At 35.4% G+C, this 12,534-nt stretch overlaps 1 protein-coding gene across 2 annotated transcripts in view; it reads left to right on the top strand.

Annotated features, from left to right (window-relative positions):
* The window catches only part of LOC140163158 (general transcription factor 3C polypeptide 4-like), a 74,291-nt gene that overhangs the window by 10,119 nt on the left and 51,638 nt on the right, over positions 1-12,534 (top strand). For both annotated transcript variants that reach the window (XM_072186539.1, XM_072186540.1), the window contains exons 4-7: positions 770-848; positions 1,893-2,043; positions 2,697-2,874; positions 11,778-11,872. In XM_072186539.1, coding sequence (XP_072042640.1) covers positions 770-848; positions 1,893-2,043; positions 2,697-2,874; positions 11,778-11,872 — 503 coding nt within the window. The remainder of the gene's footprint in view (positions 1-769; positions 849-1,892; positions 2,044-2,696; positions 2,875-11,777; positions 11,873-12,534) is intronic.

Genomic DNA, 12,534 nt, shown 5'->3' with positions numbered 1-12,534 from the left:
TAGTAAGATATTAATTAATTTAATTATGTCGTATTTGCAAAACCTTGAAATGTCTGTATCACATAACGATGTATTTGCCGATCACATATACTGCGCAAGCCCAGTATTATGTCGTATCTGCAATTTGAAGAATTAGCCGTTTCACATAGTGATGTATTTGCGCGATGTATTTGCGCGACTTTGTCAATGATCAGTAAAATTACTGTTTGTCCTTTTCACATAGTGACGTATTTGCGCAACTGTTTCACATAGTGACATATTTGTGAGACATTTGTCATTTGAACGACGAAATTCTCATTTAGTCCTTTTCACATAATGATTTTTTTGCCGAATAAGATATGCTCTGATAGGGATAAGTGAATTACAATTAAAATATGGTTTATTTGCATTACTTTTAACCAGGTTTTAATTGACAATAATGTTTTGATTAAGATTATGCAGAGAATAAAAATCGCTCAATTTTTAAATTTGATTTTCTCGAATACGTCAGTATGTGATACGGCTGACGAGTTATTGCACATTGGTGTTTAGCTCAGTGGCGCAAAAGACCTATGTAATATTAGCACAAAGACCTATGATTCTATGTAGGCTAATGATTAAGGTTCTTTGCTTGTATAGAGCTGTATCCCATGATGACACTAAATGGATATAATAAGGTGTGTCTTGGGCTATAGTGGTCAGTGAATTCCTGTAAAGTTTGCTGAGGCTTGTGGGTTTATGATTGTGCGTAACACTATAAATCACTGCACTGTTTTTTGTCTTATTATAGATGTATCCTAGCCTGTTTGACAAGAGATCATAGACTGACTGTCTATAGAATATGCAGCAAAAAGAACAAACCTATCAAGGTAACTATACAGTGTCATCGCCAAGGGGGAGGGGGCAAGGGTGGGGAAGCTGTCCCCTGTGAAAAGTCTTACCCCCCCACCTGAATGGGGGGTGTGGATTACAAATGTAATTTCCTATTGAATCAGTAGGGGGCCTAATGGATTAGAAATGTTGTTTTAGAAAGGGAGGTCATCTAGTATATTAAACAAAATTCAAAATGGGGATCATTGGTATAAACTTGTGCAAAAAGGAGGTCATTGGTATAAACAATGTTTGAAAAGAGATCATTGGGTAAAAATGTTTGAAAAAATTGAGCAAAGTTCTTTTTTTTTGGTTCCATATCTGCCAAATTAGCAATAAAAATTGCTGAAATAAGAGAATTTGACAGTTTTGGTATTAATTTGTGGCATTTTGATGATAAAACTCTAGTAAAAGTGGAGTCATTGTGTATCCTAAACTAAAAAAAATGGGGTCATCTGGTATGAGGGTAGGACTTTACAAAAACGGGGTCATGAGGTATACTTGACTTCAAAAAAGAGCCTAATGACATGCATACAATCACTTTTAATGTTGAGTCCCTTCCCCCAGAGAAATTGACTTCAATCATTTGCCTTTCACTGTCAAAGTGGAAAATGCTTACACAATTAGTTGTTCACTTTGACAACTTTAAATTGTTTCATTTATCGTCGTTGAGAAAAACCTCCTATGTAAACATCTACAGTACCAAAAAGTAATTACCCCCTGTAAATAATGGCCTTCCTAAACGGTTGATTGTAGGCCAAATTTAGAAAATGCAGTCAAAGCATAATTTATTTCTGCACATTATGACACCTCATAGGTTGCAATGGTCCCAATAAATACGTCGCAGCGTACATTTCAATGAAAGTAACTCAAGATTTGAAAGTTGCAGCAAAGTCCTGATGTTGGGCAGGAAAAACATATGTACTGCCAAGAGGTTACATAGGAGGTTTTGCTTTAAATATGTTCAGTGGCCAATGACTCATAAAAGGTTTTTCACTAGTATTTTTACTATTCTTTTCTTATCTTACATGTGTATATTGAAGATTGCAGAACTCTCGAGTCTTCTTCATGATCATGTGAAGGAATGTGACTATCAACTGGATCCAAGTCAAAAGCCAGTTGAGTTCAGTAAGAGAAATCCAGAGGAATTCTTCCAGGAATACCGGAGGAGATTATATATGCTTGCTGCTGTAGGTAAGTTAAGGGGCCGGTTACTCACCTTTGCACAGTATTGTGGGGCCTGAGAGCACATCTGACATGTCAAAATGCATTCTGAATATGAAGAATGTCATTCTGATATCAAAATAGTTTAAATTCAGGATATATTACAAATTTTATGGCAAATTATTAAAAATGGATATTTTGACATTTAACAGTCCTGAAAGAAGAATTTATAAATCTAATGATATGTACTTAAACTTAAAAGTATATGTAGCTGTTAAGAAAAGCTGAAGATTATTTGAAAATTTTGACTTTTTGCACTAGATGAACATTCTTTTTCCAAAAAGACCTAAAAAAATTAGGTCTTTTGGGGAAAAAAATCTTCAATGCAAAAGGTCAAAATTTTCAAATGATCATCAGCTTTTCCTCCCAGCTACATACACTTTAAGTATATATCATTAGATTATAAATTTTACTTTGAGGACTGTTAAATACAAAAACTAAAACTAAAATAAATAAATAAAATATCAATTTTTAATAATTTGCCATAAAATGTGTATCTTTAATACAAAAAGTTTTCAGAGCTTTTTCTGATGAAGGCATGACAGTCCCTAACTTGTACGACAGAGAACCTGCTAAAAAAACTTACTAATTGTTACTTTACTTTTCTCATATATGCCTTTCAGATATGAATTGGTCAGGAATTTTTATTTCTACGTCATCAAGTGAAGATAAACCATCGCCGGCTAAGGTCAGAAGGCAAGATGGTTCGTCAGAATCGAGATATTGTTTACTAGCCGTGATCATGAAAAGTAATGATATTGTCTTATGGCGTTTTGACTTGCCCGTCATGGATAGTAGCAGGTATGTTTGATGCAATTACTGTTTGATGCAATTACTGTTGACATCCTGACGTGTATTGGGCTATTCCATATTTATAATCCACACTACCCCTGTGGAAGATTTAGCTAAAGTCTTCCACAGAGGGAGTATGGGTTTCGAATAGAACAGACAATTGGATAACTTCTATTTGAAATACTCACTCCAGTTGTGGAAAGGTAAATCTACATACAGGGGAGTGCCCGGGGGGGGGGGGTCACTCTCACACAAAAGTGCCTCCCACCCACGTCCGAACACCTCTGAAATGCACCCTTAATGGTGAATTTTCACATAACCAAATTGCACCCCTTAATGGCGAAACACATGCAAAATCCTACCTTAAATGGCGTAGCACATGCAAAAACCATACCCTAAATGGCGTCAACTGAGAAATATCTATATTGATACCCTAAGTGGCGTAAACAGGGAAATGAGCTAATTTGATACCCAAGGTGTCTTTTTGATGTTGGAGACATATAGATAATTAGATACTGAAGAAAACATGCACAAAAGTAACAAGAATCAATTAAAAAGTGGTGATTTTGATCAAATTAGTGCAAACTCACTCAAACAATAATATTACTAACCCTAAATGTCTAAGGATTTGGCTGAAAAAGGACCCCTAAATGGCGATGCCTTCTGAAAAAGTACCCCTTTTTCAAAAAGACGTCAACGACGCTGTGTGGTGAAAAACAGCCCCTTTTAGACGTTTTTCTTGGACACAGGTGTGTAGCAAGTCAAGTAGTGAGTGACCCCCCTTGGGGGGAGTGTGGGTTTCAAAATGATTAACTCTGACCAATTACATTTGAAAAACATACTCCCCCTGTTGAAGATATTTCCAAAATCTTCCACAGGGGTAGTGTGGATTTCAACTGGAATAGCCCATTGCAAGGGTCATTCAAAAGATCCAGCTGCCTCAGCTCTTAAACTTTGGTTCAGTACCTTTACGTCGTTTATCGAAGATTGTTACTGCGCATTGCAAGTCAGAGTGACGTCAAATGACGAGTTCTCAGGTGTACTCGCAAAGGCTTATGGGATTTACCGAAAAACTCAATTGGGAGGGGCACCATTCTGTATGCTTGCCGCCGGGCACCACAACCAGTGTTCGAAATAAGCACTTATGCTCTTGTCCACTATTTGGATTCTTTGCACTCAAAAAACATGACATATATATTTTGGGGACAACCAAAATGTTTTGAGGACAAGCAGAATTCATGCTTTAGTTGTCCTCGGGACAATTTCCATATTTTCCTTATTTCGGACACTGACCACAACCCCTAACTACGCCACCACTGTTGGTAACCCACGCTTTAGAAAGGGTGGGTTTGAGAGGTCCACAAAATGCTTAAAAGCGTGGGTTTGAAAATTTTCTGGTTAAAATGCATGTCCAAGTATAAAGGGTGCCGGGTGGTCACTGATAAAAAGGGTGGGTTTAGAAGTCAACAATTGCAATCTCAAAGCTTACTGTAATTTCCGATTGAATGGCACTATTAAAATGAAACACAAAAAACATTGAAATCCCATTCTGTAGTGTTTGGTCATCTAAAACTTCAATATGTCATTCTCTTTGGATGCAAATCTGCACCTCCTGGACCATCATAACCACTTATCTACATGATTAGTAACCACGCTTAGAAAGGGTGGGTTTCGGAGTTTTGGTATAAAGGGTATAAAATAAAAAGGGTGGGTTTGTATCACCACTACCAACTATGGCCACTGGTTCAGTCACATATCGGTGTCAGTTGTCCAAGGGGGCAAAGGTTTACAATTTTAGCCCTAGATTACTGATCATCTCCAGAATATAAAATTGCCCAAAATATCTGTGGAGGAACATGCTTTAAATGATATCATTAAAATAGCCGCCCAAAATTGCAAGAGTTTTAGCACACTGTACTCGAAATGAGGTTATTGCATCAATTTGTCAGACATTAAAGGTCAATCATGATACATATCCATTTCATATACATCATTTACTTATTTATAGGCCTAGTTTTGATTTCCCCAGCAGAAATTTTTGGTAATTTTATATCTGGGAGATGGTCAAGATCCATACTTTGAAATATCAAAATTAGCTGGTAGGACGATAGTTGCCACTTCACAAAAAAAAAAAAAAAAATTAGGCTCAATCTGCTGGTAGTTTGTGCTTCATTGTGAGGTAGAATATACCCCATGTGTTACAATGGGCTATTCCATTTAAAATCCACACTACCCCTGTTGAAGATTTTGCTAAAGTCTTCCACAGGGGGAGTATGAGTTTCGAATAGAATAGAGTGGGTAACTTCCATATGAAATACTCACTCCAGTTGTGGAATACAGTAAGCCAAAAAATTAAGGTACCAGTTATTTTCACCCCTGTATATCCTATATAGAGACAGATCTGTCAAAATTAAAACAAGCAGCCAATGCTGGTACTCTTTAGCTCTGATTTAAGACCTTATATGTGATGCGATCAAGCAAAATCAGTCGGAACTCGGTAATATTGATTTTGAGATATAGCCAAACAAAGGAAATATTTCTCTTTGTTTCCTATTGTTTTGGAAACTCTTTAATTGCTCATATCTTTGGAACTGGTTGTTTAATTTAAATGGGGTTTGCTACAAAATGCAGCTTTGTAATCGCTTTTTACTATCCTATTAGAAACTGAAAATTTAATATTTCCGAGTTACGACTGTTTTTGCTTGATCGCATCACATATGTTGAAATTGGTTGAGAATTAAAGAAACGGTGATCTAAATCATAATGAAGACACGAAATCAAAAGTTGCACTTAATTTGTGTTCTAATCAATGAAAGCACAAGGCTAGTTTTAACATGCTTTATCAATGGAAGCACAGCGCTCGGTCTCTTGTTCGCGAACGCTTTGTGTACAAATCAATAGGGCGCATAATGTAGCAAACTGCAACTTTTAAATTGGCATCTTCCGTGGGTTTTGGAATCGTAGTGTCTTTATTTCTTGAATAATTGCAACACATGAGGTCTTAACTTCGAGCTAAAAGATGCAGCTATTGGCTGCTGGGTCCAATTTTGACATATCTGTCTTTATTTAGGATATACAGGGGGTAAACATAACTGGTACCTTAATTTTTTGGCTTACTGTATATGGGTAAAGCCATAATACAGGGGGAGTATGGGTTTCAAAATGATTAACCCTGACCAATTACATTTGAAAAACATACTCCCCCTGTGGAAGATATTTTAAAAATCTTCCATATGAGTAGTGTGGATTTTGAAGGGAATACAGTGTAGTCCATCCGCCGCACACACCTTTAAACTCAGTGTAATGTATCCAGGTCCTCTATCAACTCCATGATGAATTACCGGGGTATGTGATATATATTGAAAATCTAATCTGTGTAATGACACTCTTTGGAAAGTCAAGCTCTGCCAGCTTCAACTAAAGTCTGCACAAAAAGTAATGCAGCTGTTAAAAATACGCCTATAGCTTCAGAAAATAATTGTTTTTACAATATTTCAACATAGAGAGAAGGATGATTTACTTATGCGCATTTTGATACCCCATTTGTCAAATTTCGTTCAATATTAACAACTCGGTAGTGCTTTTAAAGAAAAATACCTGAATTTAAAAGTTGCAGTTTACAGCAATCAATGGTTATTATGCCAGCACTGTAGCGCGTAAAGCCCGCCATTATCTTTGCGCTTACTTCAAATCAATACAAATAGCTGCAACTTTTAAAACACTGCTGTATTGTTAATATTGAACAAAATTGGTCAAATTGGGTATCAAAATGTGTGTAAATACACCACCTTTCTTTTTATGTTAAAATATTGTGAAAATAATAATTAGTTCTAAAACTGTAGGCGTATTTATAACAGCTGCGTTACTTTTTGTGCAGACTTTATAATGAAACTACTTTTACAAATTTATAACTTTTTATTGTGGCATGTCTGCTTGTCCAAGGCCCGACCGTTTTCGCAAATTCGCTTTCTCCAACCAATTTGATTTGTCTCTGCAATTCAATTATTCTCTGTATCATTTCAGCCAAGTTTCAGCAAAATATATACTTTCTGTCAATTTGCTCATGAAAAATGAAAGGCCAGCCTTGATAGATAATTTAAACCTAAGTCTACACATAGATTCTGGAAACAAAGATGGCTATGTTTATTTATATTTTGCTATTTTTTCAGCACAATATGCAATTTATTCTGCCAAATGTGCAATTTTTTCTGCACAAATTGCATGGCCCTGTCTCGGACAAGAAGTTCAAAAAGTCAAATGAAACCTGAACCAGTAAATTGTAATCACCACCTGACAACGTTGTAACCAATTACACTTTAATGCTTTGCGTGCTAGCCATGCGCTTCAATGGAAAAAGTTCAAGTTTTGAAATATTTTCTCAAAATATCAAGAGCTATCTTAAGAACTACTGAATCAATACTAGGCTTGTTTGTACTCATTTTAATGCATTTTTCATGCTGATTCCAAATATGGTCATGAAAATTTACATTTCTGAAATTTTTGAATTTTTAAATTTTTTTTGAAACTTGTCATCTGCAGTCGACACCCGCGTGAAGAGAGTTAATGGACATCGATGTTGATCAACAAAATAGACAAGAGATTTATGACCTGTATGTCATCATTATAGCAGGGTCCATTACAATCTCACTTTTGAAATCTGTGTTACATGTAATATAATAGGATGCTTCATCCTGTGTCCCTCAACATGGCATTAGCTTAATTAATTGACTTTGCAATATGCACTGTTCAGCCTTATATGAATTGTATTTCAGTTTTTTTCCCATTCTGGGTAACATTTTGTGACCATGTTACCCAGGTAACGAAACACCTTCATCTGGCAAACTATTTTGAGAACCAAGTTGAGACCATTTTTATAAAAATCAGTAACCTCATTTTCGGGTAATTTTGTGCCCGGGTACCAAGCGGGTTTTTCAGGCGGGTAACCGGTACCGAAATTCAAAAAAAAAAAAAAAAAAAATGGAAAAAAATTCAAATTTAATGCATTTTGAAATCATTAATAGAGAATGACATTAATACAAATTATCAATTTTCATATTAAAAATAAAAAACATCTTGAATTTTTTTTTTTTTTTTTTTTTTTTAGGTCAACCATGAATGATCCTAGCATTTAGGTCTATAATTCTGGCCATAAGTGTTGGGACGGTTTGATAGGGTAATGTAAAATTGTAAATAAACCCCCCCCTCCCCCCGATCAATGTTTAATCGTACTTTTTTGGTCACACGCGCCTAGTGGCACCCAACATTGATTGGTGGGGAAGGGGAGGTTAGTGTTAGGAAAATGTTTAGGCTTGTCACCAAAGAAACCTCCACTTTATCACGTTAACAATAACGGAAATAAGGCAATAATATAGTGTACGCTTTTCCATAAGTGTCCCAACACATTTTGGCCATGGTTGTATTTGAAAAGTTGAAAAAAATCATCTAATTTCAGTTTTTTGCTTATAACTCAAAAAGTAATTATGATATTGACACCAAATTTGGAGCAGTAAGAGATCCTATCATTTTGCTTGACCACAAAAAATATAAATGGCTACATTTTAAATTTAGGGACTGGTCACTTTAAAAGTCTTAAAGCCATATTTTTGGCCATGTTGAAGTTCACTATTCGTCACTTTAATTGTCAAAAGTTAGGTTTTAAAATGACAAATTATTGTTTTCACCAATTAAAATCTTATATTAAAGTTATAGAAGAAAATAAAATTTATCACAACATCTCGTGATAAAAAAACAAATAAAGGAATCGAACCCATGCACACTTGTTTTTCCAATTTAATGCTGTCTACCTCAATTGAAGTAACGGAGTAAATCAACTTGTTAGCATTAATTTAGACTACATACAATAATGGATGAACAAGTACAGTGTGTTAGATCAGTTGATGCTCTGCTTTTATTTGTGATCTTATGAAAAACAATTCCTACACATTTTCATTTCAACAGAAATTCAGTGATGTGAGAAATTATTTATTTTAAAAAGAAAGCAAAAAAAAAATTAAATCGTTAGGAATTGAACTTGGACTTTTTGAGTACAAGACAGACGACTTATCAACTGAGCTAACATGTTCAAGTGACATTACGAAGTATTTTTAGGTATAAAAGCTATTACAAATGGAATAAAAGTGTTGAAACTAACCCGCTGCTTATAGGACATGAAACGTAGCTTATTGGCTGTAGAACAACGGTATTCAAGGCCTTTTCGAAGAAAATCGATCCTTAAAGTGTAAGAAAGTTTGAAACCCACGGTATGCACTCGTAAACTGAATCAAGAGATAGTAGTGATTCTCTTTAAGTATAGTGCATACCGTGACATGAACTCAAGCATGTCCGCATTCAGTCTCGTTCCTTAAGTAAGACTAATCATGAAATTTAAATATATTGTATGGACTTTGTATTTAGGATGCGACGGTAAACCAACGAAACACCATCATGACCATACGCAAATGAATGCATCCCATCGATAAACCATTGCTATAAAGTCTGATCATAGTCAAATGCTTTTATTCTAAGAATACGGTGGTATATCGTGGATTCATGGCGTTATGTTTTACAAATCGACACAATATTTTCACAACAATATGGATTACCGATATGATCATTTCAGAAATTCAACTTATTTAGCTTAATATTGTCAATTTAAATATCATGATTAATTTGACACTTGTCAATAAACAAAACCAAACGAAAACCAGTGGTCTCCGATAGCTCAATTGGTTAGCGCGCTGTTCATCTCCTGTAGACAGCGCGGGTTCGACTCCATCCAATTTTTTTTATTGTTATAATTATTTCGTGACAATTTTCTTTCAAATTACTTTGCAGACGAACAAACTCCTTTTTCAAATAACATGCAAAATGTCACTATTATGCGCATTTATTGTGGCTTTTTAGTATTATATACTGCGTTTGTTGTGTTATAAAGGTAATGTTGTATCATGAAGATCATTCACCTTTTGTTGTAACTTATCTCTAAATCATGAACTATCATATTTACTAGTACGGTATTCATCCTTAAAATCGGCATGACCTAATATGCTGAATCCATGAATCACGGATACCAAAAATAATGTATATGCTTTGACCTGCTAATTTGCATCAAACAAAATGACCACCAAAATCATTAGAGTTTTACATACTAATTTAATGATTTTGGTGGTTATTTTGTTTTTATGCAAATTAGAAGGTCAAAACATTACTATTATTAATGGTATCCATGGTTGTTGGATTCAGCATACCCAAATTGACTTTAAAAAAAATAGATACCGTTTTTAATTTAAAAATGCACCTAACACTTCTATTTCTCAGTAGGAAGTCGACTAGACTAATAGGATATGAAGGTGAATAGTCAATGATGTTTGCTATCTTCTGAAGATGAAATTCTGATTTAGGAATTATGTGTAATATTATAATAATTACTCTTTTTATGTGTTATGTTATTTTTCAAACGTAAGTTTCTTTGAAAGCGCTTTAATATATTTCAGTCATAAAACGTAATTTAAGCCCACTCCTGCCAACTATAATTATATTTACACGATATACTCGTTGAAAATACCACATATGCGTTTTTGATGCAAACGATGAAAATTATTAAAGTTTGTTATTTTGTCTAAAAATTAGCTTTTTTTAAATTTAAGTATTAATTTTTTTCCAAAGTCACTCTTTTAAAAGACTTCAATCAATTCCTGTTAACAAATACCATGTATTTCTGGCGACTAAATCACTACTCTTTCAAAATAAAAGCGTCATTTTAAGCAAAATCGTAGTTCGCATTAGCTAATAATGTACAGCACGCACTGCAAAATACATGATATTGCGTATAAAAAGCGACCGTATCGTTATATCACGTAAGGAAAATCCAATAGTTTTTATATAAGTGAAAAGATAAATAGTTCCTCCATTTTCATGTAAAATTTGATGAAAATCCAAGCTATGGTTGAGGAGATATGGGCCAAAACACACATTTTAAAATTGGATTTTTTGTACCTTAGAGACAATGCTGGCCATAAGTGTTGGGACGGTTTGATAGGGTAATGTAAATAAACCCCCACTCCCCGATCAATGTTGAATCCTTTTTTTTTTTTTGGTCACACGCGCCTAGTGGCACCCAACATTGATTGGTGGGGAAGGGGAGGGTTGGGGTGTTAGGAAAAGGTTTAGGCTTGTCACCAAAGAAACCTCCACTTTATCACGTTAACAATAACGGAAATAAGGCAATAATATAGTGTACGTTTTCCATAAGTGTCCCAACACATTTTGGCCATGGTTGTAGGTCCAGAGAGACTACAAAACCGAAAAAACTTTTTTTAAAATTTCGTGTACCGGGCAGGGAATTTCTTGCCGGTAATAGGATTCTCGAGGCGGGACTCGAATTCCGGGACTCACTCACACCCTTATTCATAACTGTCACTTTTCAATTTTTTTTTTGATTGATCTGTGTGTTATGATCACATTATTTTTAATAAACAAAAGACAATTTTCTTTCATTCTCCTTGAAAACTCTAATAGCTTTCACATTAGTGACAAAGTGCAATAAACATGCGATTTACAAATGTGGTAGTTGCATGATTGTAAATTGTTTCTTTCGCATAGGATACGCATATGCAGAAATCATTAGAGTGTATTACTGTATTACATCCCCATTTGTTAATTTTTGTCCCATTTTCAGTCATTTTAAGGACACTTTACTGTTTGCCGTCCCCATTTTATCCCTAAAAGATTTCTGTGGGGCAGTTTACCCCCCCACCCCCTTGGCTCCCCCTGCTGGTTACATCCTTGCAAGCAGAGATTCACTATTACACATTAGTGGCTACGCTTTGGGATCACATTTTGTCAAATATGTATGATTGAGTCCCATGCATCGCATTTATGAGGTTCTGAATTTGTTTTATTTTATTTTCTAGTGAAAACCCCAGGTTATTGGGAGTCATTTCTAGCAAGTGCTCAACCGTTACATCATGTGCTTGGCATAGACCAATCAAGAATGAAAGTATATATGGTGAGTGGTAAAATAAACTCAATAAACTGTATAAAAAACTAGAGGTATTTGCAAGTAGCTGGGGTGCAACACCCCCAAAAAAAAATGCCAATCCAAAAAAAGGTATTTTTTGTCAAAACTGTTGAAAATCAGCTCCTATAAATAAATAAATAAATTTTGGATTTATAAAGCGCCTTTCTCCAGATCTTAGAGGACTCAAAGCGCTGTAATTTCGCTGCAATGGTGAATCATCACAATCAGATCGCATCAACTAGGTTGCTGCGAACGGCGCACACCTATCCGCATTTAGATTGTAACATCCACCAATTATCTGTGCAGCTCCCCAAATTCCATTGGGTGAAGGAAGTTTTGATAACCAAACAACTAATCACCGATTTTTGCGATACAGGAGGAAACCGGAGATCCCGGAGAAAACCTGCGAGAGCGAGCATGGAATCGGGATAAACCAAGTGCACATGAGTCCTTGGGCGCGCCGGGACTTGAACCCGGGACCTCAGTGGTGCAAAGCGAGGGAATTACCGCTGCGCTAACTCGCCCTCCTGGTATGGTTTTAGGAAAAACCACAGCACATATATGGCAGTGATTGACTTGGTTAACAAAATTACTGAAGCTGTTGACAATGACAATTTTGTCTTTAGATTTATCAAAAGCTTTTGATACTA

This window comes from Amphiura filiformis, chromosome 10 (genome assembly GCF_039555335.1).
Source record: "Amphiura filiformis chromosome 10, Afil_fr2py, whole genome shotgun sequence".
NCBI lineage: Eukaryota > Metazoa > Echinodermata > Ophiuroidea > Amphilepidida > Amphiuridae > Amphiura > Amphiura filiformis.
This window is presented reverse-complemented; position numbering and strand designations above follow the sequence as displayed.